The 27,842-nt window shown below is 41.5% G+C and overlaps 1 protein-coding gene and 1 pseudogene across 2 annotated transcripts in view; both read right to left on the minus strand.

The window, feature by feature from the left end:
• Positions 1 to 3,359: 3,359 nt before the first annotated feature.
• Positions 3,360 to 27,842, minus strand: part of arhgef4 (Rho guanine nucleotide exchange factor (GEF) 4) — a 67,965-nt gene continuing 43,482 nt past the window's right edge. The window contains exons 5-13 of one of the 2 annotated variants that reach the window (XM_041961279.1): positions 14,070 to 14,249; positions 12,917 to 13,117; positions 12,107 to 12,286; positions 11,504 to 11,736; positions 9,731 to 9,860; positions 9,359 to 9,490; positions 7,625 to 7,868; positions 6,492 to 6,569; positions 3,360 to 4,637 (exon numbers count right to left, since the gene is read on the minus strand). In XM_041961279.1, coding sequence (XP_041817213.1) covers positions 4,483 to 4,637; positions 6,492 to 6,569; positions 7,625 to 7,868; positions 9,359 to 9,490; positions 9,731 to 9,860; positions 11,504 to 11,736; positions 12,107 to 12,286; positions 12,917 to 13,117; positions 14,070 to 14,249 — 1,533 coding nt within the window. In that variant the 3' untranslated portion in view covers positions 3,360 to 4,482. Of the gene's footprint in view, positions 4,641 to 6,491; positions 6,570 to 7,624; positions 7,869 to 9,358; positions 9,491 to 9,730; positions 9,861 to 11,503; positions 11,737 to 12,106; positions 12,287 to 12,916; positions 13,118 to 14,069; positions 14,250 to 27,842 lie in introns of both variants that reach the window. The other variant, XM_041961278.1, reaches the window with a different exon arrangement.
• On the minus strand, positions 10,505 to 10,625 carry LOC121624317 (annotated as a pseudogene).

Consider the following 27,842-nt stretch of genomic DNA (forward strand, 5'->3'; position numbering starts at 1 on the left):
TTAAAGTTCTACTTAAATGAATTCAAAATGAATATACTAACTATACAATACCTATAAAAAGTGTACTTAATTCTCAGTGTATTGTAAATTGAACTTCATTGTAATTCCAATAAATATACTAACTATACTACGAGTTTACTTTTGAAAAGTCTAAATATTTTACGAAATATTTGATGGATAGATAGATACCTTATTAATCTCCAAAGAGAAAATTTAATTTAATTATTTAGCTTAATTAAAGTGTACTTTAATTTCAGGATTTTTTTTTTTTTAATTTTTTTTCACTGGAGTACACATAAAGTTTATAAAAAGTTGAGCCAGTTGAGTATCTGATTTAGTATTAGTACTCAAGCAATACTGAAGTGGTAGTGAAGGATTACTGGAGTACACTTAAGTATATTTGAAGGTGACAAAAACAGCAAAAGTGTACACATTCTTGAAAAAGTATAATTTAAGTAGAATATTTTTTTTCACCTGGGTGCTCTCAGCATGCAACTTCAGGTCAGAGGCAAAAAAAGGGTTGTGGATTTTGGTATGAAATGTCCCTTTAAGCCTGCCACACTTCTATAAACAACATTTATCTAGTTGTTTGAGTTTGAAGAGTGAATTTGGATGATTCATTCAAAAAAAAGTCATCCTCTAGTGCTTGCACTCTGTGCAATAGCAATAAAGTTGGAACAAATCTAATATAATCTATCCAAGTATAGAAACATTCACAGTGCATGAAGATTCCTGTAAAAGCTTTGTAATGGGCCCCTACTGCTTGTGTAAAAAAGCTGTCCTTGGAAACTGTTTGGAAAAGGGCAGGCACTTTAAAAAAAAAAGTACCTGGCAGAGGATTGGATGAGACATCTGTCTATCACTGTCAGCCACAGACAATCAGATCAGCAAACCACCTGACGTAGTATGACGTAGTGAAGCCAGTTGGAAGAAGAGCAAAAACATCTTTTCCATCAAGAAAATATTTGCTGTTCTTTCAATGAAGAAATGCTCTGTTCTGATGTAACTGATAACAGCATCTACGTTAACCTCTTTAAGAACCACCACTGTTGTTTTCCAACGAGCTGTCACTTCTTTTGCTGTTGTCACTCCTAAACCATGGGCAGTAGTTCCTCAGAGGACGCTATCTGGTCTGGTTTGGCAACAAAAGCAAAACTTGAAGCCTGGCGAGATAGATTTACCTTGTGAGGCAGCTGGATTCACAAGATCAGTCAAAAGTTTGGACACACCTTCTCACTCAATGGTTTTTCAAATTTCTATTATTTTCTAAATGGTAGATTCATACTGAAGACATCAAAACCATGAAGCAACACATATGGAACTATGTAGTAAACAAAAAAGGGTTCAACAACCCACAATATGTTTTATATTTTAGATTTTTTTAAGTAGCCAAGTGCTTTGATGCAGCTTTGCACACTCTTTTCTTTCACTCAGCTTCATGAGGCAGTCACCTGAATGGTTTTTAATTTACAAGTGTGCCATTTCAAGAGTTAATTTGTAGAATTTCTTGCTTTCTTAATGTGTTTGAAACCATCAGTTGTGTTGATGTAGGGTTGGTACACAGTTAATTGCTCTATTTGAGTACTGTTATAATCCACATTATGGCAAGAACCACTCAGCTAAGTAAAGAGAAACGACAGTCAATCACTCACGTCCATCCAGAAGATTTCAAGACCTTCATCAGAGTTACCAGCCTCAGAAACTGTAAATTAACAGCACCTCAGATTAGAGCCTTCACGGTCCAATAGCTGCAAAGAAACCACTACCGAGGAAGAACAACAAGAAAAAGAGACTTTTTTGGGCCAAGAAACAAAAGGAATGGACAGACCAGCGGAAATCTGTGCTTTGGTCTGATGAGTCCAAATTTGAGATCATTGGTTCCACCCATGTCTTTGTGAGACGTAGAAAAGGTGAGTGGATTGTTCAACATGTCTGGTCCCCACCATGAAGCATGGAGGAGGAGGTGTGATGGTGTGGGGGTGCTTTGCTGGTGACACTGTTGGTGGTTTATTAAAATTGAAGGCACACTGGACCAGCATGGCTACCACAGCATCCTGCAGCGACATGCCATCCCATCGGGTTTGTGTTTAGTTGGACAATCATTTATTTTTCAAAGGACAATCACAAACACACCTCCAGGCTGTGTAAGGGCCAAGAAGGAGAGTGATGGAGTGCTGCAGATGACCTGGCCTCCACAGTCACCGGACCTGAACCCAGCTGAGAAGGTTTGGGATGAGTTGGACGGCAGAGTGAAGGCAAAAGAGCCAACAAGTGCTCAGCACCTCTGGGAGCTCCGTCAAGACTGTTGGAAACATTTGAGGTGATGCTGATTGAGGGAATGCCAAGAGCGTGCAAAGCTTTTCAAAGCAAAAGACAGCTAAGAGTCTAAAATACAAAACATATTGTGGTTTGTTGAACCCTTTTTTGTTTACTGCATAGTTCCATATGTGTTCCTTCATAGTTTTGATGTCATCAGTATGAGTCTACAATGTAGAAAGTAATAAAAATAAAGAAAAACCATTAAGTGAGAAGGTGTGTCCAAACCTTTGACTGGCAGTGTAGGTTGTTGATACTGCAGTTGCAGTGGACTCATTGAATCACAGGATGCTAGTGCCATTGTGCCAGTAGGTCTGGTATATTAAAATGTTCATATACTATTGTCAACACAATACTTTAGGTTCGGATAACTATTCCTTCATAGAGGAATATAAAAATGTTTTTAACCTGTTTTAACAAAATAAGCCAAACATGTGATGCTCATCAGTTTTTAATTCTGACTTGACAGCAGCCATGCAAGAACTTTTTTTCCCATAAAATGTACTGTATGTTAAATGTAAAGTCTGATAAATAGTAACATTATCATTTAAATAATAAAATATCAGATCAAAGAAGAAGTAAATATGCAATTCATGCCAATATTCAATATTTAACTGTTTTTGATCTGTGCTGTAGACACTTTGCAGTCAGTGCCCTGTTTGTGAGTTCCTATGAACATAATTCCCAGCATGATTGGGTCCATATGGATGATTGTGCACCTCACAGTATATGTCCAGGGTCCAATGCCAAAATTCAGTGCCAATGCAGGAAGTGTGTGTGTAAGTGTGTCATTTTTTAGAAATACAGAAAGAACAGCTGTGAAGGTTAAGATCTTTCATGCTGGAAACTGGAGTTTGCATCCCATCACAGATCTAAAATCAGAAGGCGCTTTTTGTATCAACACCACAAAAAACCTTTATCATAGAATGCGGTCTGTACTGAACTCTGTGAACTGTAAATGACAGACAGACTGTGCAACGCTTCAGTGTGAAATAATAAATAACTGATGGCCACATTTGTCAGCTTAGGAATGTTTAATATTCCATATCGTCAGAAGCTAAAATATTTGAACATAAAGGTTAAAAGAGTACATTTCACTGAATGCACTTACAGAGCGATATCACTGGGCTGCATTGATCAGAAATGAGATTATACTGGAGACCAGATACACAGAGCAAGGATACTGGATATCAGAATGTCAGTGAGTGTGTGTGTGAAGCTGTCAGCCTAGTAGCACAATGAAACTTCAGTTCCTGAATCTGGCTAAATATAGCAGGGTTCTTCAGAGATAAAAAAATATTCTTCACAGTATTTTTTCATCACATCCATGCATGTCATTGTAAGTCATCCATGACACACTTGAAATGGCACTTAAAAAAAGAAAAAGAATGAAAAAAGAACAGTATTTTCACTTTCATGGACATGGCAGGTAGGAGGAGGAGAGGATCAGATTCGAGGAATGTGTGTTGCCGCAGTGTCTGTTTGTTTGAATAAAAAGCTCCTCATCTGCAATGGGCTGAATCTTCTTTAGGCTGCATTTGATGACTTTGATCAAGTTTTGCACAATACCACAAATGCACCAGAGACATACAGAACCCCCCTCCCACACACACACACACATACACACCCTCCCAATTTTCCCTTTTTTTTTTCGAAAGCAGACACAGAACAAACAAATACAAAAACAAATCATCTGGCACTGTGAACACTTGGCATCTGTCAAATCCTAAAACAACAGAACAGTGGAAAAAAACACAATTTTTGTTGACAGCCAACATCTTCACAGAGGCAGCATAGTCAAGAGACCCACACTCACTCGCAGCAGTACAGTAGTAGTACTAGTATCAGTCGGTATGTGATTGAAGGTGTAGAAGTTGTAAGTTAAGCAAGAGGCCACTCTCCTTGTTTGACTCGGTGTCTCCAGGAGACCATTCTCAAGTCTGATTGTTAGCCAACCTATAAAGTGCTTTCAAAAATAATCTCCTCATCATATTCATCCACATCTTTACAACTTATCAGTATGTCAATAAGAGCAATGTTACGAGTGGGAAAGAGGAGAGAGGAAGAATTAAAAAGGGTCTATTCAGGCACGAGCAAAGAGCTCTTCTCTTTTTCCTCCTCAGTTCCTTCTTTCCACAGCTTTTCTTTTCCTTTCTGATTTCTTTTTTACTTCTTGAAAGGCGTCAGTCTGCCGATGTTGTGCCAGAAGGTGGAGGTTTTGCGCTTCGGCTCAGCCAGCATGAAGACCTGCTGCTGGGGCAAAGCAGTAGGGAGAGAGGGGTGTTTCTGTCGCAGCAGGAAGTCATAGTAGGGTCTGGTCACTGCTGAGGAGGAGGAGATAAACAGAAAATATCATTTCTCATGACATTCTCATCAGATATCATGCACAGCAGACAAAAGCTGACGGGAGGCATTCATTACATAATCCAGGACTGAGTTTATCAAGTGTCTCAGAGGCCTAGAGGTCCCACAGTGATGGATACTGTTATCTCTAAAATAAAAGTGGCTAATCAACGACTGATCCAGCATTAGGTCAGAAAGGTCAGTTGCTATTAAAGGTCTGTAAAAAACATTGAGCAGTGGCAGAATTACCTGGCTCACATTTCCACAGCACTGATTCCATCAGCTCAACACAAATACTGTTTTCTGTCTCTAATTAATTCCAATTATTACTATGATTGTTATTTTTATTACATTTTGCTGTTTCTTTGTCTGACATTAAGCTATAACATCAATGAAATTCACAACTTCCTGATTTCATTTTTCAAGATTTTCAACAGTTTATAATATTCTATTATGCAAAGGGGAAGCTATTCTATTTGGAGCTGAGGGACTGCTTTAAATGTAAAGCAAAACTGCAGGTTGTTGAGTTCATTGACTTTAGCTTGACTCCATCCAAAGAACAGCAAAGTAGAAGTGGAAACAGAAACAATATTCTGTCAGAGAATGGTGATTTTGCATTAGCGGGAGGTATGATACTACTGTGTGGAATTGACGGTGAATGTATCAAGAGAACAGGTTTTGAGGAACTGAGTTTGCCACGAAAAGCATCAACAGAAAATTCAAACATGATTAGAGAAGAAAGATGCTTCATTAGTTTCCATTCACTAAGTCATTTCTTTTACCTGACTTAGCCGTTTTTGTTTGATGTTATGCCACTGTCTATGAAACTCAACACTTCCTTCAGAGATCTCACATTAACAGCCGACCAGAGGAGGGCAGGATTGACCTTGAGCTTCTGCTGCTTCACCCCAGTGGTTCTCAATGGATGGACAACAGTCCAGGTCTGGATCCGGACCAATAACCAATAAATTACTGAGAACTATTCAATTTGGACTGAGTGCTTCTATTTTAACTGGCACAACGTTTCTCCCATTTAAATCATGTGTTCATCGACCCAGGACGCTCTCAGACCAGTAGCCACTACTCAGCCAATCACATCTGTGCATTCCAAAGATAATTTTGGCTTGAGTCATCATCATTTCATTTTAGAGTTGGTGAAATGTCATAACAACACAAATGCCTGCTCATAGTTTCTCTTGTTAACACAAACACTGCTTTCATTCACTAATTATTCCCACTGCTTCGACTTCGCTGTTTCTTCAAGCGCAGTTCAGACACCGCCGATGAAACACAAGTCTTGCTGTGGATGTTCCATATTACTACCATTATTTCCTTTGAGCTAGGTGAATCTTTCAATGTGAAAACAGCATTGCAGGAAGACAGAAGCTTAAACACCAATAAAGAACAGGAAGGTGGAAGCGAGTGGAATCTCTCTCTGTCTTGTTGAGAGCATGAGTGTAGGAATCTTCTGGAGGAGGAGGAGGAGAATTTTTAGTCCCAGCAAACCTTAACTGTTGTTCCTGAAAGGGATTCTGAGATGCTTCAAGAATAAAGGCCCCAGTGACATATGATTTCAATAAAAAGTGCTGCTGTATGCATTATAGATCGGTGCTTATATATTATACATAGTGAGATAGCCCATGTCCGAGCACAGGGAGAAAGGAGAACATCTTAAGACTGAGAGAACACTGAGACTTAAGATGATCTAAGGGGCAGTATATTCCCTGACAAAAGGAAATAAAACTTAAAGAAGATGATACAAACACTACACTGAGACTCAGTTCCAGGTGCTTGTTAGTGATCTGGCTTTGTCTGAATCCTTGGGTGCGTACCTTTGGGTTTCCCGGCTGGATGGCTTTTGCAGGCATTGAGAATGGCCTGTTTCTTCTGGACCTCTGTGAGAGAGAAGCCTGAGAGGAAAAGAATAAACAACATCACTATGAAGCTTTCTACATAAACAGAGTCATTTTTTCAGGGGGGAAATTTGGAAAGTATGATTGAAAACTGAAAGAGTGACAGACAAAAAGTGTCCAAGCTCAGCAGCACACTGACATGCCAAGAAACACTCTAATGTGCCAAAAAGGCGACACAGAAGACTGCACGGTGGTCAAGATTAATTGTAACAATGCAGGTTCCTCAGAAAAATCATCTTTGCAAATGTTTTATCAAGAATCTGCATCTTTGGTGAGTAATAGCTGATGCAAATTACGCACAGTCCACCGTGAGGTTCAGCAGCAAAAACACCACTACTGTCTACAGTTAGAATTACTGCTATAATTATGACGTATATGACATACACACACTTTCACATTAAAACACCATCCTGTTGTCCAGTGCTCTGCAGGGGCCTGACTGACTGCACTGTATATTTAGTTACATTCGTGATTGACTGTCTGCAGTTTGGGGCAGTCTGTTTGATAAATACAGCACACGTCTGAGGCAGGATGACTCACACCTGTCTCACGCAACATGCATTTAATGGATAGAAATGTGCAGGAATCAGCATCAGTCCAAAACAAGAAAAACACACATTTCTTATCATTCATGTCATGATGATCATCTGGAGTAACCAGATAATACAGATCAAATATCTCAGGAAAGAAGGCTGGCTGTGTATAATGGAGGGAGATGAGGTGGAATCTCTGATATTCTGGTTGTCTATTCTTTGGATCACCATCATAGAAATCCATTTACGGCTGGCGGCCCCACATTTCTTGACACACTGCCAAGTGGTGAGCTAAAGTATTAATGCAGATGCAGTGGAGGGAGAAGAAAGGAGGATATTGGCCACATGATAGTCCAAGGAAACAGGTTTGCAGAGGAGGAAGTTTGGCTGAGAGGTCATGGAGACAGCCCAGCTAACCAGATGATCACAGGTTTGGTGGTAGTAATCTCAGTATTTTCTGGTTACAGAACAGATAATTCGATTAAAAGGGCAAATTTTAAGAACTGTGATGAATCTGACCTGTCTCACGGTCATGCTGGACCTGAATCCTTTCGTCCGCAAAGGCTCGGAGCCAGCGCTGTTTGTGCTCAGGCTTCTTGGCACACAGGAGGTGGACCTCGTCACCAGCCACTGATCGAAGCTTCACAGCATTCTTTACGCTGATGTTGAAGTCCTTCTCCTTGCCATCCTCCACATCTATCACCTCCATGTGGTCCATGTCCATCCGACCCTTGTAGTATAGCATGTCTCGGCGCAGGAGGTCCTGCAATAATGAGGATGTTGAATTCAGTCAACAATTCTTTTGAAGAATACTCAAGTAATCTACAGAACCAGCAAGAGCGAATATGGCTGACTGATTGATAAATGGTGTGTTTCCTGTCACACGTATGAACCAACAGAAGAATAATCTGAATTCTTCTGCTCCGATAATTTTAGTACATTCCATATTTGAAATTTATTATTAATTAAGATGTTCCTACATTAGTTACTGTTCCTTAACTGTACATTATCTGACATGGTGAACAGGTAGTCAATTGAACTCAATATTTTAATTTGCTCAGGTCCCATCATTTATGAGCAGGCTACACAATTTTAAAGCAGTTCTTTAATGAGTGCAGTCAGGGGACGAAAGACTGGCCCCATCATTCATGATCAGGCCTCACAAATCTGAGGATCTAATCATATAATCATCAACCACAAGAACAATCATGCATGACAGCACAGAAACAAATATACAAACAGATAAATAAAACAAACGAAACACAAAAACGCAAAACATTTAAAGTATGGACACTAGCACACAAACAATTAGCTGGTGATTACGCTTCTGGACATGTTTTAACCAGAATATCAAGATTGACAGTCATTTGGATGCAAGAGATTATTGTCATCCCAGTATGACATTAATAGTTGTGCTGCAAACTTTTCCACTGGAGAAAATTATTGAAATTGGCCAGCATTGTCAAAGTACCTACAACTGTGGTGCATTTTTAGTGCTTAATCAAGTTATCTCAAACTACAATCAGCAGGTAATGCATACACAGTAGACAGAAAGTGGGAAGGGCTCAGGGCTCATTATTGCACATCCTTTGCTAATTCATCCAGGATTAATGTGGCTGTCAGTAAGGTACAAAAGAAAGCATGCACAACTTATGAAAAATGAATGTGTGGTCTCGGTAAGAGAGCAAAGCTCTGGAGTCAGAGACCATCACTGACATGTTGACATGTTGTTGTGTTCTTCAGAACTGCACAGGTATTTTAGTAAAAAAAAAACATTTTGCACCACTTGGCATTTTGCATTTGAGTGCTGCTACTCAAACAAAGAGATGTCAGGACACCACGTTGTAGGCCTTGGAAACTGTCATTGTTTTCTCTTTTTTGGCTTAAATGTTGACATGAAAATCAATGGTCACTGCACAATACTACTTAATATGTGAGAATTACTTTATTTGCATATTTCTCATATACAAAGACAAATCAACCATTTGTGCACCACAAGGGCACCGCAAGGCAGATCATTTTATTATTTGGGATATTTTCATTTGAACCTGTTTCTCCATCATTTAAGCTCTATACCACTTTATGGAAGCAAAGCCCTCTAATGACAACAATGCAGCCACAAACTGAGAAATACTGGCATTAAAAATAACTCAATATCCAACACTAGAGATACCACAAGTTCACTTTTTCTACCCTTTAAGGATGATTCTTCCTGCATAAAAGTGGAAAATACAATATAAACTGCTGAGGCACCTTTTTGCAGTAAACCATCTGATGATCAAACAGGAAAAACATTCTCTGCTGACTCTTGGCCTGAGGCTGGGACAGCTTGGTCAACTCCCCCGAAAAGATGAGGTCAGAGCTCCTGCTGAGGACGTCTTCACCCTGCATTGGTCAAAACGTGCGCGAACACACACGCATGCACGCACGCACGCACGCACGCACACACACACACACACACACACACACACACCCACACACACACACACACACACACACACACACACACACACACACAGATACACACACACAGAGCTTTTACTTGCTACCCAGTCCTGTTGCAGTTGCACTGAACAGTATTAAGTGAGAGACCATATTTCAGAAGAAAGACGCTCCTTGCCATACCTCCCAGTCCTCTATGGAGCTCTGCCAATGGGCGATCTTGTCAATGTTCTCAAGGCGCCGTTTCCTTTCGTTAATCAGCCTGGCCACATTCTTCATGGCATTTAAGGCTGCCTCCACATCTTTGTAGTCCCTAAAGAAAAGAGTGACATGCAGTGGTTGGGCACTAGTTTATTTTGACTCAATCCCCACATACCGTCCTGTCGCCCCAAATACTCCAGAGAGCACCAAATGTGGATTAATGTGCCTTTGAAAGTAGTCCCCACAAATGCACCACAGACAGTTTAGTAAAGTCAGTTATGTAATTTGTTGACAGTAGGAAGTAAGTAAGAGAATAAAAGAAACACCACGTCTATACTCTAATGGCGGTGCTCCCACATAAGAACAGAATCTGACCCAACACAAACATGGGATGCCATAAGACGATTTATTAATTAAGGACATTTGTTGGAATTTACAGAATTATGCATAATGCAACTATACATAGCTACATGGAGCAAAGTAGAAGGAGAAAGATAAATGGATGTGTATATATAAAGCTCTTATAAAGTCTGCCGACCACTCAAAGCGCTTTTACAACACGAGGCTGCATTCACACGTGGTAGCTAGGCCACCTGCTCTTTACGAGCATTAACACACTCACAGCATCGGGGGCAATTTGGGGTTCAGTATCTTGCCCAAGGATACTTTGACACGCAGACTGCCGAGGCCAAGGATCAAACCACCAACCCTCTGATAAATGAAGACCGTTCTACCTCCTAAGCCACAATCCCCCCAAGCTTACAGCACCTGATATTCCCAGGCGGTCTCCCAGATAAGTACTAACCAAGCCCAACCCTGCTAAGCTTCCGAGATCGGATGAGATCGTCCGTGTTCAGGGTGGTATGGCATTGTATGGCATGTGTTAAAAAGCAATTCCTTTTTTAGTGATAAAGAGAGTAACGTAAAATAGTAGACTAACACGTTCTACCGAGTGGTCAGTGAAAGCAACATGCACATGGCAGTTGAGAGTCCAGAGTGTTGCGCTTTCCAAAAGAAACACTTATTTTCTTGTTGAAGTAAAAGGCAAGCCAGTTTGCCAAAGGTAGTTTGTGAGGTGATGAACTAAGGGAATCTCCAGAGTCATTACAGTCATTACAGCTTGAAACATGCTAAACTGGATGAGCTGCAAGGACAAATGCACTTGAAAAGCTAAGAAACTGAAACCTCATTCAGAAGGAGAATTTGTGGAGGTGTTGCTTGTTGCTGCACCAAAGTAAAAAGTGTCAGTTTGTCTGGAAGAATTTATAGAGATGAGGGAAAAACCTGTTGTGGAGCTCAGTAATAGCAAGTGTCGATGTGATTCGACCTTCATGGTGAACATTACCAAGTACCTCCCAGAGCTGAATCTCAAGCTCCAGCCAGCTTCTCATCTCTCTCTAGAATAAACGCAATGGATCATTTTGACATCAGCACATGCTCCACTGGATTCACTTCACTTTCACTTCCATATTTTATTGTTTATTGTTTAGTATATTTTATTGCCTTGGTATATTTTCATTCTGGTATATTTTTAATTGCTTTACGAATATTTTTATTGCATGTTGGTTTATTTTATTTTATTGTAGTTATCTTAATATTATTCTTTCTAATCTTCTTATCTTTCTTATTATCTGTTTCTTACATGGGGGTTGCAATGAAAATTTCATTGACATGCTCAATGACAATAAAGACTCTTGAATCTTGAATCTCCTGCAATGCTTCCCTCTATAACACGCGTAAGGAGTTAGCATTTACCTGTGCTGTGGGTTGGTATACTTGAGCAGCTCAGCCAGTTGCAGTGGGTACTTGCAGATCTTCTGAACTGGGGTAAGCAGGAAACCATCCAAGGAAATGTCGATCATCTTCTGGAGCAGTCGGCAGGCCTCAAAGAAGAACACGTATTTGTTGACCTTCATGAGCTTAGAGAGCTGAACGCAGGCGTTGGGATGGTTGTTGCAATACTCTGAATAGATCTGGAAATCTGTTTGCTGCATATTAAACACAGCAAGAGAAAGGGTTAGAAGCAAGAAAAACAATCTGGGTAGAATGCAGACCCCAGGGTCAAAAGGTATGAACTCACATTTACTCTGAGGAAATTGTTTACAAACTATATCAATAATAGCTTGAGGGTTTTAGAAAACTAAATGAAAGAGGTGCAATAAAGAGGAAATATGACGTGGAACAACTTAGAAGAGAGTTCTGACATTAAGAAGAAAGGAAGGTTTAAGACTAACTTTTTTGTGCCATTTTTTCCATACAGTAACATCTCTCTGATAGAATGTTGAATGTTGAAACACTGCCGCAGTAATTCATGGGCTTTCTGCAAGCTTTCTGGATGACTTTTGTGACTCAGCTTACGTGTTCGAGGAAGCAGCAGCCGATCTCGCTGAGGTGCGGCTGCTCCTTGTTGAACTGCTTTTCCAGCCCTTTCAGGAACTTCCTCTGGAATCGGTAGATCTCTTCAATATTGCCAAAGATGGTGCGAAGCTGCTCTTCATTGAACATGTCTGTCCTCTTGCGGCACTGTTTGATGTAACCCTGGGGGAAACAAACACACAACATAATGCAAACATACACTATAATGTTGTTGGAGGGCAGCTGAAGTGTATATAGTAGAAAGGAAGTGTCGCCAAGTGCTTGCTCATGAGGGAATTGTTGGTCTCTGTAGATAAAGAGTTTGGTCTGTACCTGCTCTATATGGAAAGTCTACTGAGACAACTTCAGTTGTATTTTGGCACTAAATAAATAAAATTGAATTGAATTGAAAATTGAATATAGTAAGTGTGTTTGTTTGTGATTTATATTCTGAAATAGTTTTATATATAAGTACCTATATTGTACAACAATAATCTAATAGATTTACATGGATGAGAATAAAGCAGCAGCAGTAGCACCTTTTCACATCAAGGCCATTACAAGTGCATGAGTGTGCCAACCTCACTACACCCATGCCAGCACATTTCTGATAGATTCTGGTTCATGGTTCTGGGTCTTTAATAACATGAGTTCTAGTGTTCAGAACAGTGGTGACTAGTCTAGACACTAGAACCTGGCTTAAACAGAAAAGGTCATGGTAAGGAAATGGGCTTATTGGAGCTGGTGTATAATAGTATTTGAACAAGACAATAAATCACAAATGTTAGACTTTTAATCCAATCTAATCCAGACCTCACAGATGTCTTTCAGGTGCTTTATGTAGTCTCTCTCTGTGCTCATGATCTCATTGATGACATTGGCCCTCATCTGCTCTTTGCAGGGTAAACCAGGTCCCAGCAACAAGCCCAGACCTGCCCGGTCCTCCTCTCCAGCCTGAGACTCCTCAAGGTGGGCCAGATACTCCTCCATGGGCTCGTCCTGGTTCACACGCAACTAAGGAGGACACAGGTAAGTTAAAACGGCAGGAAGAATATTGATTTTCCCCAACAATTAACTCTGCATGTCTTTCATTGTCAACTCTCTCTTCACAAAAATCACATGAATAGGAAATGCAGTTCTCATATTGTAATGGCTTCTGGTTTACAGCTATGCTAAAGTGATTTAATGGGCGATCTCAATTTTTTATCGTAGGCCACGTCTTCATGGTCAGACCTTCCGCTGTGTATCTGTGGAAACGGTGATGTGTATTCGCGTTTTCGACTAATCTTTATCTTTAAGACAACAGATTTTTGTTTTCGGACTATGGACTATCTGCCTCTGGATATATTTTGGTTTTGACCAATGCCTGGACCACGACAATGATTTGGCAATACAGATTTGTGCGGGTGACGTTGGTAAGCCTGCAAAATGGCTTAGGCCAGCTGGATTTTTAAGAAGAATAACTTCCCAACATCAGACAGATTAAAAACAGATCCTTTTTCAAAAAGTTACAGAAGCAGAAATTGATGAGTCTTACCTTGGTGTTATTTTATTGTTGCTGTTTTTGGAAGCTGTTTGCTTGTCTTTCTTTATTTTTTGGTGCGGTGGGTGTGTGCCAATTTTGTTCTTGATTTCTGATCTATGTATTTGACTTGTATTGAGCTTTTTTGTTGACACTATGTGACTTTGAGTCTTTTTATTGTTTTTTTTTTTTTTTGTAAGGACCCCGGGTACACCAGAGACCACTTTCTGTAAGATAATGGGGATCTAAATACAGACTGATCCTCGAAGGATTCACAAAAAACAAACAAAAAACTAAACAGAACCCTAATTTTGCTGATTACACAAATATTGATAACAGGAGGAGGCATCATATACTCAGTCTGTCAGTGTAATCAGTGTAATTAAAAGCTGTATGGTGAGTAATTCCTGTCTCTTCCCGTAGTCTGGACAGAGTTTGTCTCACCCGTACGAAGCTGGCAGGGAACCAGCCCTCGCTGTCCATGATGCGACCCCACCACCACTCCTTGTTGGTGGCATCCACTACTTCGATGACATCACCGGCCTTGAAGCCCAGCTCCTGGTCGTCCATGGTGACGTGGTCCCAGAGGGCCTCAGCATACACCACGCTGCCATCACTGATCAGCTGCAGAGGAAGCACCACAGAGGAAAGAGAGGTCAGCCTTCTATTAAGTTTATTACTTGTTTCGGCACAACTACCAGTCACTAAAATGACAAAGAATGTGGTTTACTGATGTAACATTACACTATCTCAGTGCACTCTTCAAACCACTTACACACTTCTTAGAGGAAGAAGTATTAGTGTTAGTAGTATCAGTTAGCCTTATAACTGCCAGAAATATGCACTTTCAACATGAGTACATTGTGTACTTGACAGTACAAGTGTCAAATATGGGTTTGGGAAAAGGTTGTGTGACTGGATGAACATATTGGCTCTCGGCGACTGGCTGAGTCCATCACTAGCTGTTTGTTGGGGATGAATTTTGTCGTTTATTTTGCTGATTTAATGGTCTGCCACTGAAGAATGAGTGAGAGCCGCTGCTCAGCAACAGACTCTCACTCAGCACAAAGAGGCCAGCAATGACAGAGAGAGGCAGCAGGGAAAGATTTCACATCTAACTCTGTGAATCAAGAGGTTTATCTCAACCAGATCAAAGCTGGTGATTGTTGGAACAGTGGAAAGACTAACCAAGACAGTTTTATTTTGTTTCTGTCAAGTTTGAATGAAGTATGTTTCACAATGAGTTAACAAGGCAATTAAGCTCATCTTAGTTTAATGAAAAAGAGTAACTTGAATTCAGAAGGTGTATTTTTCTGTTTGATAAGAAAAATATGGGGGCGGGTCCTTCATGAGTCGGTTGCTTGTGGCAGGTGAACAAAATGTAATGGATAACTGGTCTTCTCATGTCATCCCTGCGGCCCCACACCTGCACGAATATACAGGCAATCATCTGTGTTAGGCTGACATCCCTAGTTTGGGACACCTTTGGACACAAAGGTGTGTTCCCTGCATTCTACTTTGATGTCATGAGGTTAAAAGCAGGCCCAAAATTCAGTACACATAAACACACTGACGTCGAGTGCAGAGCGAGAAATCAGTGAGGCGCTAAGGTGGAAGAAGACGAATACAGTGGAGAGAAAAGGAGTGTGAGATACAGGGAGACAGAGACAGAGTGATACCAGAAGGAGACAGAACCAGTGTTATTGATGAAGGCACTGCAGTGGTCATATGACCCCAGGCTCCACAGGGGCCATCCATTATCCTGCTCAGCCTCTCATTCCTGCAGAGGCAACACAAATTCTGCTGGGCCACATCAGCCCACCATCCCTCGTCTTTGCACGCCTCTTTCAGAGATGGTGTTTCACACTACCTCACTAGTGGTGTTAAAGACACAGTCATGTTATTCTTCTTAGCTCCACTGATCCATCATAGCGATGAGGAAAACAGCAGTGGACGTTGCTAAGCAACACACCCACACCATCTTGCCTCTCTTCTGCCTTTCTCTCCAGATTCCTCTTTGGCTGCATGACACCACAATATTCTCTTACTAAATGTTATGATAGTAAACAGCTACTTTCAGCTTCTCGTACGCAGGTTGAGCATCATGACAGCGCATATAGCCCTGGTCTAAGGGTCACTATGACAACAGCGATGGTTAATATGCACACACACACACTCACACAAGCAGCTGCACCCTTGTCACCTTTCCCCCTGATTTTAATGTGAGCAGCTGAGCAGGGCATAAACAGGTTTTGTCTGGCTCTGAGGGGCTTGTGGCTCAGACATAAGCTTTTTTGGGCACATATACATACACACATTTTGGACCTGAATTATACCTGAAAAATACTGTGTATTTGATTTAATTCATGCAACACGTTTACTTCATATCTGAGTCATGTAAATTCAACTGATGTATTTAAGTGATACTCTGAAAAAGCTCTAAATTAGTGACGATGTATAGGTGTCCCGATGTGAGGAGCCACTGTGTTGGGGTAAAGAGCTCAGCAACAGGAAGCAACTTGGTGTTTCTTCTGCAGCCACTTACTCAAAGAAAATGTAAAGTGTGTAAATTTCCATCCATTTTTAAGGCTGAAATAAGTTATTTATTAACACGAGGGCAATCCAAACAACATACCATTGACTTATTGTATTCTGATGGCTGACAGTTTCCTGCAGACACAGGTAACTTGAACATTGCATATTTCAGTTTAATCTATTTAATGAAGTTCTGACGTTCACTGTTCTTTTATCTCTAGCAGTTTGTGTGTTTAATTATTTCCCTTTTAGACTTTTCCCATTTCACATTTAGCAAGATACGTGTGCAACTGTGCAACTTGTCAACATAGACACTTAAGGCGGGAATAGCAGCAGTCACACCTGGTGCAAAGAAAGGTGGACAATTGATTTTTTATTGTTGTTGTTTTTGTGGATTTTAAAGTAAAGCTTCCTTGTTCACTTGTAAAAGCTGCTATTCTCCAGGAATATAACAACAAGCAACAATACTACTTTGAACATGTGTAGCAACAAGAGAGGGAAAGACAAGTTGTTCACCTCGACAGTGTATACAGTTCATATTCATGTTGTAAAAATCACCCTTTGTGTTAAAGCAACCCCGTCAAGAAATCAGAGTTTGAAACACCTGATTTTTTTGAAGGTGTCAGATCTGCTATTGCTACTATCCTGTCCTTGCAGTGTAACCTTGGCAAATTCCTTTAGAACAATTAACACCTCTGTCAGAGTTGTGCCATAACAGAGGCTTAACCTACATTTAAGATACTGTAGAATGTGAAAAAAAATAAAAATGTTTTTTAGATAATAGCTAATTGCACAGACAAATGCAAGTCACATGTTATGTCTATTTCCGCTTTGCTGCTCTCAGAAATTCACTTCCATGTCCATCTGCTTTGCTGTTTTATGAAGCACTAAGCATTAATCTACTATCACTGAAATGAAATGCAGCAGTATCCATTTGTCCGATGATACAGTATCATTGTTCTTGCTAATGATGCAGACACACTGGCAGGTTAGTTGATGATGACTATCAGGAGATTTTTTTAAATAATTTTTGTGATATGTAAAAGTTTTTGCAGTAATTTTTTAAAATTGTGGGTGGATTTCTGCTATGATATGGTGCCAGAGTCCAGAGCTTTATATCAGAAGACATATTGGTTATGTGAAATGTCTTTACAGTATCAATTACATCTGTTTGACAAACCAGGCTGGAAGAAGTTGATGTGAGGAGATTGTCAATAATGCCATCTCTTTATTTCCAAATGAAAGTTACTATGACAGTAGACTGTTCCCTTTTGTTCTAGTCCCTCTCTTCAAATACTGCTTCCTGAGATGTCATCTCGGTTTACCTGGACAAACTGCTGTACAACAAGCTAATCTAGCAATATGGCAACAGCAGCTAATGTCTGAGTACAGTCACTCAAAACACTAGTTTCTACCAGAAATGGTTAGCTGTCTGGGTGCTAACACACCACTAACAGGTTTATATTTTTATGATATTATATTACATTGATCATAATATTAAATCATAATATGGCACCAAATCAGTAATAACATGGGCAGATCAGATCAGCACACAAATGAAAGCTGTCTACTCAGTTCTGTTCAAACTGCCACGTTATATTCTGAACACAATCAGCCATAGTTATCTAAGAGCTGAGGAGCAGTAACAGGGTCACCGCAGAGTGTGTTACATCACCTGAAAGTACTCTGTTATACTACTGTTGCTTTGAAAGGACTGATTTGGTACTGCAAACTACTTTATACCAAATAAACACTCCAGATGAAAAAAACAGTGTGTTCTGTGAATTATCCACAGCAGCATAGGATATGTTGGTGTTGTACTTTAACGGGTAAGGTTGGCAATATTCTTTTTTAAGTCAACAAATCCCACGTCCAAGTGTTGGCCAGCTGTATAAGGAAATGACTGAACCTTTCTTAAAATGAAAGCATGTATTCGTGAGATGCTTTTAAAGATTCATGTTTTCAGTTGGAACCAAGGGGCTTAGGGCTGAGAGCCACAGACAGGGTAGGAAAGTCACACAGTATTGAGAGACAGACTAACACACAGTTAGTTTGGATCATTTTATGGAATTTGTTGACAATAATAGAAAAGCATAAGCCTTATCCTTCAAATAGCACAATCTGAACACCATCAGCACCCTTGTAATGGGGTGGAGACTGAAGTCATCGAGACAGGTATGTCAAAGCCTGGACAAATCACAGTCATTACTAGAGGTACGGGAAAAAAAAAGCCTCCCTTTACAGGCTCCTATGCTCATATACAGCAGATTCCTCTTGTTTACATGTTTCCCACGACACAAATGTACACACATCATCATTCTCACACAAAAGGATTTTCCCTCTCCTCCTGGTTGTACCTGTGTTCTTGTGCTGCCATGTTGGACACCCATCAATCCCAGCAGTCCCTCTCATCAACAGGGCAGTCCTCTGCTCCCTGGTGCCTCTGTGTTTCAGTTTATCTGCTCTTTTCCTCCATCTTGAAGCATGTGTGTGTGTGTATGCATGTGTGTATGTGTTTTGTGCGTGCGTGAGAGAGAGTGGTGGTCTGTGTGTACGTTCTACTGGAAGGCCAGCAGGAACATGAGTACCACATTGATGATGATGAGAAGCATCATGATGAGGAACACCACCACCTTCTGAGTCTCTGGGGGGAGGTTGCAGCGCAGCATGGCGCTGAAGAATCCCATCCTCTGCCTGCTCCACCTCCCTGAGCCGCTGCCACGAGCCATTAGTCCCCTGGCCTCCTCCTCTTCCTCCTCCTCAGCACCGCTGGCCCTCCCCCGTCGCCTTTCCCTCAGCGCCGAGCCTCCACACCACACCGCGTCACTTCGTCCTCCTCCTCGGCTATCTCCGTCGCTGTCCTCTAGCGCTGCTCTCCTCCTCCGCTCGGCTCCGGCGGTCGCCTCCTCTGCTTCTCCTGCCACTTTGCCGATGCCCGGTGTTGCCCCGGCCTGCCGGTGGAGGCTGGGCGCCTATCTGTGTCAGCGTGTGTGTGAATCCGTGCTCTGTGAAGCTATTTGAGTATTACGTGCTGAACATCCCCCCGTCCTCCTTTACTCCTTTTCTTCTCTTTGAGGAATAGGCACCGCCCCTCTCTTTTTTCTTTATATTTCCAGCAATTTAGTCTTTCTTTTCTTTTTGGTTCCTCTTGTCTCTCTTCCAGTCAGGATGTCAGGATAAAAGACAGACGACAGGATGCTGCATCTCTCCTGCTGATGCTCATGTCTCCTTGTCTATTCCTTCCTCTTCTTTTTACCCCTCTGTCCTCTTTTCCAGCTTGTTCTCTTATTACCGTAGCCTACATACGTTCAGCTGTTTCTATCTCTCAAACCAACTGGCCATTTATTCTCTATCTGGCTTATTTTCTTCCTCTCCTCTCTTTCCGTCTCTGCCCACCTCTTCTCTCCGTTAACAGCTCCTGCTAAAATGGTGTTCGGTGCTCTGCCTGGAGCTGTGCTGCCTCAGCCATCCATCTAACTACCAGGATCACCCTCTTTTCTTTTTTCCCCCTTCCTTCCCTTCTTTTTTGTGTGCCCACCCTTGCATAGCTGGCAGCCAATCAGGATGCAGAGTGTGTCAATGTATCCTGGATACCAGAGCAGTTGAGGCAGGGCCATAGCAACCCCTAGGAGGATGAGGAGGGGGTTGGGTGTTAGGATGAGAGGGACAGAGGGAGGGGTATGGTGGAGGCCATGCAGAATAATAGACAGATCTCAAGGGAAACGTATGTGTGTGCGTCTATGTGTGTGTGCCCAGGTGCAGGGGTTTACGGGTGAGTGCTGTTTGCTGTATTCATATACATTTGCACTGATTGAGGAAATAACTGATTATAATTTGATAGTTGTTTCAAATGAGTTTTTTTTTTTTTTTGCAAAATCTATGTTGTTGATGCACTAATGCTACTTACCATCACATTTAGTTTTATTGATTTTAAGTGCTTAAAATCGCATCAGGTTTGACCGAATCTGATGTTATGCTATATTTTTCAGAAAGTCTCATGAAAAAACAAAACCAACAGTCCATCTCTCAATACTCTCTGACTTCCCTATCCTGTCTGTAGCTCTCAACTCAACAAGACCAGGAGGAAATAGTGCATTTGTTGGGGACTATTTCTGGGATTATGCCATATTCTATCTATATCATCAAGTGTGAGCAAAGGCTGCACTGTTGCATGGATGTTACTTTAAAATGGATGAATAAAAGGGGAAGTACTTGGCAATATTGAGATGCTGCATATTTATGTTAAACCTCTAAGCACAGTAGGGTCCTAATTTCTCATGGCCTGTGTCAAACATTGTGACCTTTATTCTAATTTGGTTGACATCTGATTTTTTGTGAGTGTTCTTCAGGTTTTAAAGAAGCTCATCAACAGTTATCAACTCATCTCTTCTATCCAGCTTGTATTATGACGGCTGGACATTTAGAGGGCACTGTTTAGAGACATTTTAGCAAGGAAACCAAAGCAAAACTGTAAAGTGGGGTGATAGAAATGGTGGAAATTAATATTTGCACGTGTACTTGAGTGTCAGCAGCAAATCATACATGTTGAGACACAAATGAATGGATATACAGTATTTATGTATATTATTGTTTCCTCTCAATCTCCTCTATCACCTGACCTTCAGAGTGACGCTACCAGAGGCCTAGCAGTAGCATTCCCATATCCTACCTGTGTTTTAGCTAATGACATTGTATGAACTGACCAGGAAAAGTCAGTGAGCTGTTCTTTTCCCTGGTTCTACCTCTCCACAGACCTGACCTCAATATGCAACTGGAAAACTGGAATCACCACATCAAACCTACAACATGCTCCTCTCAGTCATTTCCACACAAGGCCAGGGCAACGTAATGCTGACAGATAAATGATAAGAAAATACTGAAAAATGATGATAGGTGATGCATTTAAATCATCAGATTTGTCCAATCAGCAATCAGCAGTCAGAAAGAAAGATACTGAGTTTACCATGATCTAAAACAGAAAAGAAGCAGATCCTCACATGGGCGAAGCTAGAAGCTGGGACCAACCGTAAATAAGTATCAAACAAACACATACACAGCAGCCTCCTGGCCAGATCTCCTCACAGCCATCTCACATTTCATCCAACCTTTATGAGTCTCCATTAACTGAGTGCTCTTCTGAGCAGCAAAGACTGCCAGAAACCACACAGCCCCCCCCCCACACACACATACACACAAGCATGTACGTATGCACTCACACACAGGCACACACATACACACACACACACACTTTAACTCCTTCCGTTCCAAGACAAAAGACATCAGCGACCCACAGGATGGCAGCAAAGCACTGACTGTCTGATACTCAGGAAGAAGAAGAAAACTGTGTGTGACACGCAGCTGGTTGCCTGGCGGTCTGTTTTGATTGGTTATCACTATCAGCCAATAAAACAGAGAGAGCACTCAATGCAGCAGGATGAGGAGCAGAAGACAATTACTCTAAGAAACTGATTTCATACCTGATGTTCGTGACAGATTATTATCAGCACTATTAAATTGTCTGGGTTTGTTTGTTTTTTTCATTGCTACTATAAAAGAATAAAAACTCAGACCTGCCTTAATAACAAAACCTCACAAGACCTGACAAACCTCACATACATTTTCCACTGGGCTTGCTTGTTAACATGCAACAAGAGGACAACATTCACATGTTTAGCCCAAATTCACACGCAGGTCACTAAATTAAGAATTCATCTTAACAAAGTTTCTGTGCCTCCCTGTGTGCATGTGAAGCAGAGTGTTTGAGGAAACAATGATGTCATCACAGACATCAGCAGAATGGACTACTGGTTAGTTTACATCTGATTAGCACTGCTAGGCTATGTGCCGGACAGGTGTTCAAAAACTACAATTTATATATGTGTGTATATATAAATTGTAGTATAGATACACTGCTCCAAAAAATAAAGCGAACACTTAAACAACACAATGTAACTCCAAGTCAGTCACACTTCTGTGAAATCAAGCAACACTGATTGACAATCAATTTCATATGTTGTGCAAATGGAATAGACAACAGGTGGAAATTATAGGTAATTAGCAAGACACCCCCTATAAAGGAGTGGTTCTGCAGGTGGTGACCACAGACCACTTCTCAGTTCCTGTGCTTTCTGGCTGATGTTTTGGTCACTTTTGAATGCTGGTGGTGCTTTCACTCTAGTGGCAGCATGAGACGGAGTCTACAACCCACACAAGTGGCTCAGGTAATGCAGCTCATCCAGGATGGCACATCAATCCGAGCTGTGGCAAGAAGGTTTGCTGTGTCTGTCAGCGTAGTGTCCAGAGCATGGAGGCATTACTAGGAGACAGGCCAGTACATTAGGAGACGTGGAGGAGGCCGTAGGAGGGCAACAACCCAGCAGCAGGACCGCTACCTCCACCTTTGTGCAAGGAGGAACAGGAGGAGAACTGCCAGAGCCCTGCAACATGACCTCCAGCAGGCCACAAATGTGCATGTGTCTGCTCAAACGGTCAGAAACAGACTCCATGAGGGCGGTATGAGGGCCCAACGTCCACAGGTGGGGGTTGTGCTTACAGCCCAACACCGTGCAGGACGTTTGGCATTTGCCAGAGAACACCAAGATTGGCAAATTCGTCACTGGCGCCCTGTGCTCTTCACAGATGAAAGCAGGTTCACACTGAGCACACGTGACAGACGTGACAGAGTCTGGAGACTCCGTGGAGAACGTTCTGCTGCCTGCAACATCCTCCAGCATGACCAGTTTGGCAGTGGGTCAGTAATGGTGTGGGGTGGCATTTCTTTGGGGGGCCACACAGCCCTCCATGTGCTCACCAGAGGTAGCCTGACTGCCATGAGGTACCGAGATGAGATCCTCAGACCCCTTGTGAAACCATATGCTGGTGCGGTTGGCCCTGGGTTCCTCCTAATGCAAGACAATGCTACACCTCATGTGGCTGGAGTGTGTCAGAAGTTCCTGCAAGACAAAGACATTGATGCTATGGACTGCCCCCCCCCCCCCCCCCCCCCCTCCGGTTCCCCAGACCTGAATCCAACTGAGCACATCTGGCCATCATGTCTCGCTCCATCCACCAACGCCACATTGCACCACGGACTGTCCAGGAGTAGGTGGATGCTTTAGTCCAGGTCTGGGAGGATCTCCAGACCTGGACTCCCCTCAGGAGACCATCCGCCACCTCATCAGGAGCATGCCCAGACATTGTAGGGAGGTCATACAGACAGGTGGAGGCCACACACACTACTGAGCCTCATTTTGACTTGTTATAGGGACATAACATCAAACTTGGATCAGCCTGTAGTGTGTTTCTACTTTAATTTTGAGGGTGACTCCAAATCCAGACCTCCATGGATTAATACATTTTATTTCCATCTATAATTTTGTGTGATTTCGTTGCCAGCACATTCAACTATGTAAAGAACAAAGTATCTAATAAGAATATTTCACTCATTCAGATCTAGGATGTGTTATTTTAGTGATCCCTTTATTTTTTTGAGCAGTATATCTGTAGATATCTGTATGTGATGGTTTTGGTATTTCTTGTTTTATGTTGAAAGTTGTCCTCATGTGTTATCTTTTGCTTTACTTCCTGTGTTTTCCGCCTTTGTAATTATTGACTTGTTTCACCTGTCACCCGTTAGTCCTCCCTCTCAGTGTATTTCAGCCAGTGTTTTCCCTCAGTCTGGGCCAGTTCGTCCTTGTACATTTTGTACAGTTCCAGTGTTCGCTGTGTTTTTTGGACTACTGCTTTGTTTTTCCCCTGGACCCTTTGCTTTTCTTTTGGAGATTTTTTGCCTGTTTGGAAATATTTCTTTGGATTTGCCTGTTCCTGCTTCACCATTCCCATAAGCCTTTTGTTATTGCGTTACTTGAACTGCACCTGACCCAAATGTAGGCTACAAAGGCTGACTTTTTAAATGAGTCCAACCCCTTGCATCTATGTTTTCCCCATTTGTACAAGTTTGACACTGTTTATATGTGGTCAAAACATGATGGTGCTGCATGAGTGGCAGCTAGTTACACCTATAGTCAACTTTTATATTGTTTTTTAGTTTGTATTTTTCTATTCTGTTGTTATTCCTACTGCTATTGCCTGCTGTCTCTAACCCTTGAATTTCCTTGGCTGGGGATGAATAATGTCTTATCTATCTTATCTTAAAGGATAACTTTCGTTTTTTACAACCTGGACTTTATTTGTAGCATTAAATACGACCATATAGACACCCAGACAACTTTGGTGGCATTTGGAGTCGTTTTGAAGAAATTAGCCCCAGAAGAGCGGCGCATATATCCGTATAATGCGAGTAATTGGGGCACCCGTGCGTAGCCTCTATGAACGCATAATCTGCGGCGAAACTCGTTCATATTCCAATATTTTGTCATGATATGCTGGTGCTATTCCCCTCTGAGCCCGTGGTGGCATGTTATCAACATCCAGCGTCTCTAGACAACTACTTCTGACATGGATGACGTCATTTTCGAGCGCCGCGCACTGCGAGCAACCAGCCACAACACGGCTAACTCTGCGGCGGTCGGCTAGTTTAGCTGTAGTTTGCGACTGTTATTTTTCACAAAATGAATGAATATTTTTCCGACTCTGAGGTGGTGGATCATGACTTTGTTTACGATGGACGTCCTTACCGTTTGAGCCAGAGTACACGGACGAGGAGCTCGTTGAAAGGAGGACGCGGAGGCAGAGAGAGGAACAGCTGGTCAAGCAACAACAAACGGCTGCGCGTCCACGAGTAGACGGTAACTGGTGGTGTTCTTGTGGACAATGTTCATCGATGACAACAGAGGAGGATATGTTCATCGATGACAACAGAGGAGGATGTGTCAATAAACGTCTGTATCACAACACTGGAGGATTTCCGCGCAATGATAAACCGGGCTGTGGTGGAGACATTTTTTCGTGTCCCTAAAGTGAACTGGAAGACCCAGCCAAAGCCTGCAGGACCAAATGGACAACTTTCGATTGAGTAAGTAGCTTACACACATGTATAGATTGTTTATTTGCCTTGGTTTTGTTTGTTTTGTGAAATCCTCCATTATATTCATCCATTTTGTGAAAAATAACAGTTGCAAACTACAGCTAAACTAGCCGACCGCCGCAGAGTTAGCCGTGTTGTGGCTGGTTGCTCGCAGCGCGCGGCGCTCGAAAATGACGTCATCCACGTCAGAAGTAGTTGTCTAGAGACACTGGAAGTTGATAACATGCCACCACGGGCTCAGAGGGAATAGCGCCAGCATATCATAACAAAATATTGGAATATGAACGAGTTTCGCCGCAGATTATGCGTTTATAGAGGCTACGCACGGGTGCCCCAATTACTCGCATTATACGGATATACGCGCCGCTCTTCTGGGGCTAATTTCTTCAAAACGACTCCAAATGCCACCAAAGTTGTCGGGGTGTCTAAATGGTCGTATTTAATGCTACAAATAAAGTCCAGGTTGTAAAAAACAAAAGTTATCCTTTAAACAATTTTCAACCAATCTGGACAACAAAAAAAGAAGCAAAGCACCAATATAATGAGCAGACATCTGCACAACACTGCAATAAAAATATCAGGGCATCCATCATGGGTCATTGTTGTAGAAGATAAATCACTGTTCAGAGAAATGATAATGTTCTACAGCTAGTTACAGGAAAGGCGACAGGTCAAAGCTCTCATTTGAATCAGTTGGTAACATGGCTTTTCACATGAAAGCTTCATGTTGAAGCTGTGGTCTTTCAAGATGTATTTTGTTGGATCACTCTTTCTATACCAACACACCTGCGTTGGAAGGAATGACAATGCCTTGGTCTAAAGTGCAGATGGAAACGGAGAGCTAATGTAAGCTAATGCCTGATTTATGTGCTGAGATTCTTGCTCTAAACTTAATTCTTTGTATGGCAGGTTATTAATGACTTGATACCATTTTCTTCCCTTATAATGACATTTGTAAAGTAACTTAGTTCATAATGTCACATTCAGTACAATTTCTGCGAGGAAAACCTTTGATAAATGTCTTCTTTCCTGTAATGACTTTATGACTTTTCCTATTTCTGTTAATAGACAGAATATTATAGATGCTACACTCATAGTGTAATTAAGTAAAATCAATTTGGTAACAGTAACTATTAAGGCCAGGGTATGCTTGAAAGATCTAATGAAGGCCACACATGAAAGCAAGGTGGACAGTTATCTCAACTGTTCAACTGGGGAGAATGGTATTCACTAATTTTTTTCATTCATGGTATTGCACCTGGTTGTGCACAGTGACGTGGTAGTTGTGTGAAGGAAGGAGCACATGTACACATGTACAGGAGCACATGGGAAGGCCACTGTAGAAGAAGAAAGCAAGAAATGCTGTGCGTGATGGGTTTCTTTTTCATTTCTATTGGTACAATATGCTGCCATGTGTGTTGTTTTCTGCTTGCATCCTTGTTCTTCTTTGTCTTTGTATGTAGATATGTTGGTTATATGATTATTGGTGTGTTTCTGAAGTAGATACAAGTAGAAGTGACTGGGCCAGGGTTCCCACAGACCAGCGAGCCAATCATCAACAAGGACCTTCACACGGTTGTCCCTTATGGCATATTCATATTACAGCTGAAAAACAAGGGACTGGCTGTGTGCATCCTGCGTTCCAGCACCTTAGTAACAACGCTAAAGTTGCTAGCAGTGGATGACATTACATTTCAGAGGCTCGAACAGTATGTTTGTAATAAGCCTGGTAGCTACATCTGCATTATAATAGGGAATAGCTTTGTCTGGTTTCATTATGAGGGCAATTTGTAATTGCACAGTTCTGGGAAGTCAGAACACAAACAATTTTGTAAAATATTAGCTGCACCCACAAACATCAGTGCTACTTGGGTCAAAGTTAAAAAGATTTGAACTTTCATACCTGTATTTCTAAATATATATATATTTATTTATTACCTAAATCCACTGGGAAATAACACATAATGAAACAGGTTAATGTCCTTTCCATAATAACGCTAGTATATTGTGTCTATAAAAAATAGACACACTATGCAAAAGTCTAGATTGTAATTTTTTTTCAAATCATTTTTTAGTTTTCATTACTTTCTGACAGAGAATGCTGTACTGTATTTACATGCAGACTGTAAATACACATTACATGATTTCTGACCCATGAAATGTCTTTTGAAATACATTTTTCCAGCCCTGAGTAGTATCTAGAAGGGCGGTCCTTTCAGACATGATATAGCTCTGATACGATCCACCAGTAACTAAGGTAATGGGTGAATCAGCATTTTCATCAACTCAGATCTTCCCTCATTTTTACTGTTGGCTGAACAGTAAGATAGTAATGTTCAGAGACAGTGAGACAAAGAAACCTTAAACTATTAAAATAAGGGGAAAATGTCACTCTGATCACTAGTGGAATTTACACCCTTGCTCCCTCATTTCCAGTGTCACACTGTGAGACTCCACCTGGTGCTGTGAGAGTGCGTGTATCCACTCAGTAAATCACTGAGCTTGTGCATCATCAGAATCCAGACCAGGTATCCATGACAACCAAACAACCCAGCAACCTCAGAGCTTGTTTTTGCCACCCCTCTTAACTAAAAGGCAGTGAGAGCCATTCCTAGTCCTTTGCTGAGACCAGGCTCTGTTTCACTTGCTACCATCCTGACATTGCATTTTCACCTGGGAGCTACTGTGAAAGTGGT

This window comes from Chelmon rostratus, chromosome 20 (assembly GCF_017976325.1).
Source record: "Chelmon rostratus isolate fCheRos1 chromosome 20, fCheRos1.pri, whole genome shotgun sequence".
In the NCBI taxonomy this organism is placed as follows: Eukaryota; Metazoa; Chordata; class Actinopteri; order Chaetodontiformes; family Chaetodontidae; genus Chelmon; species Chelmon rostratus.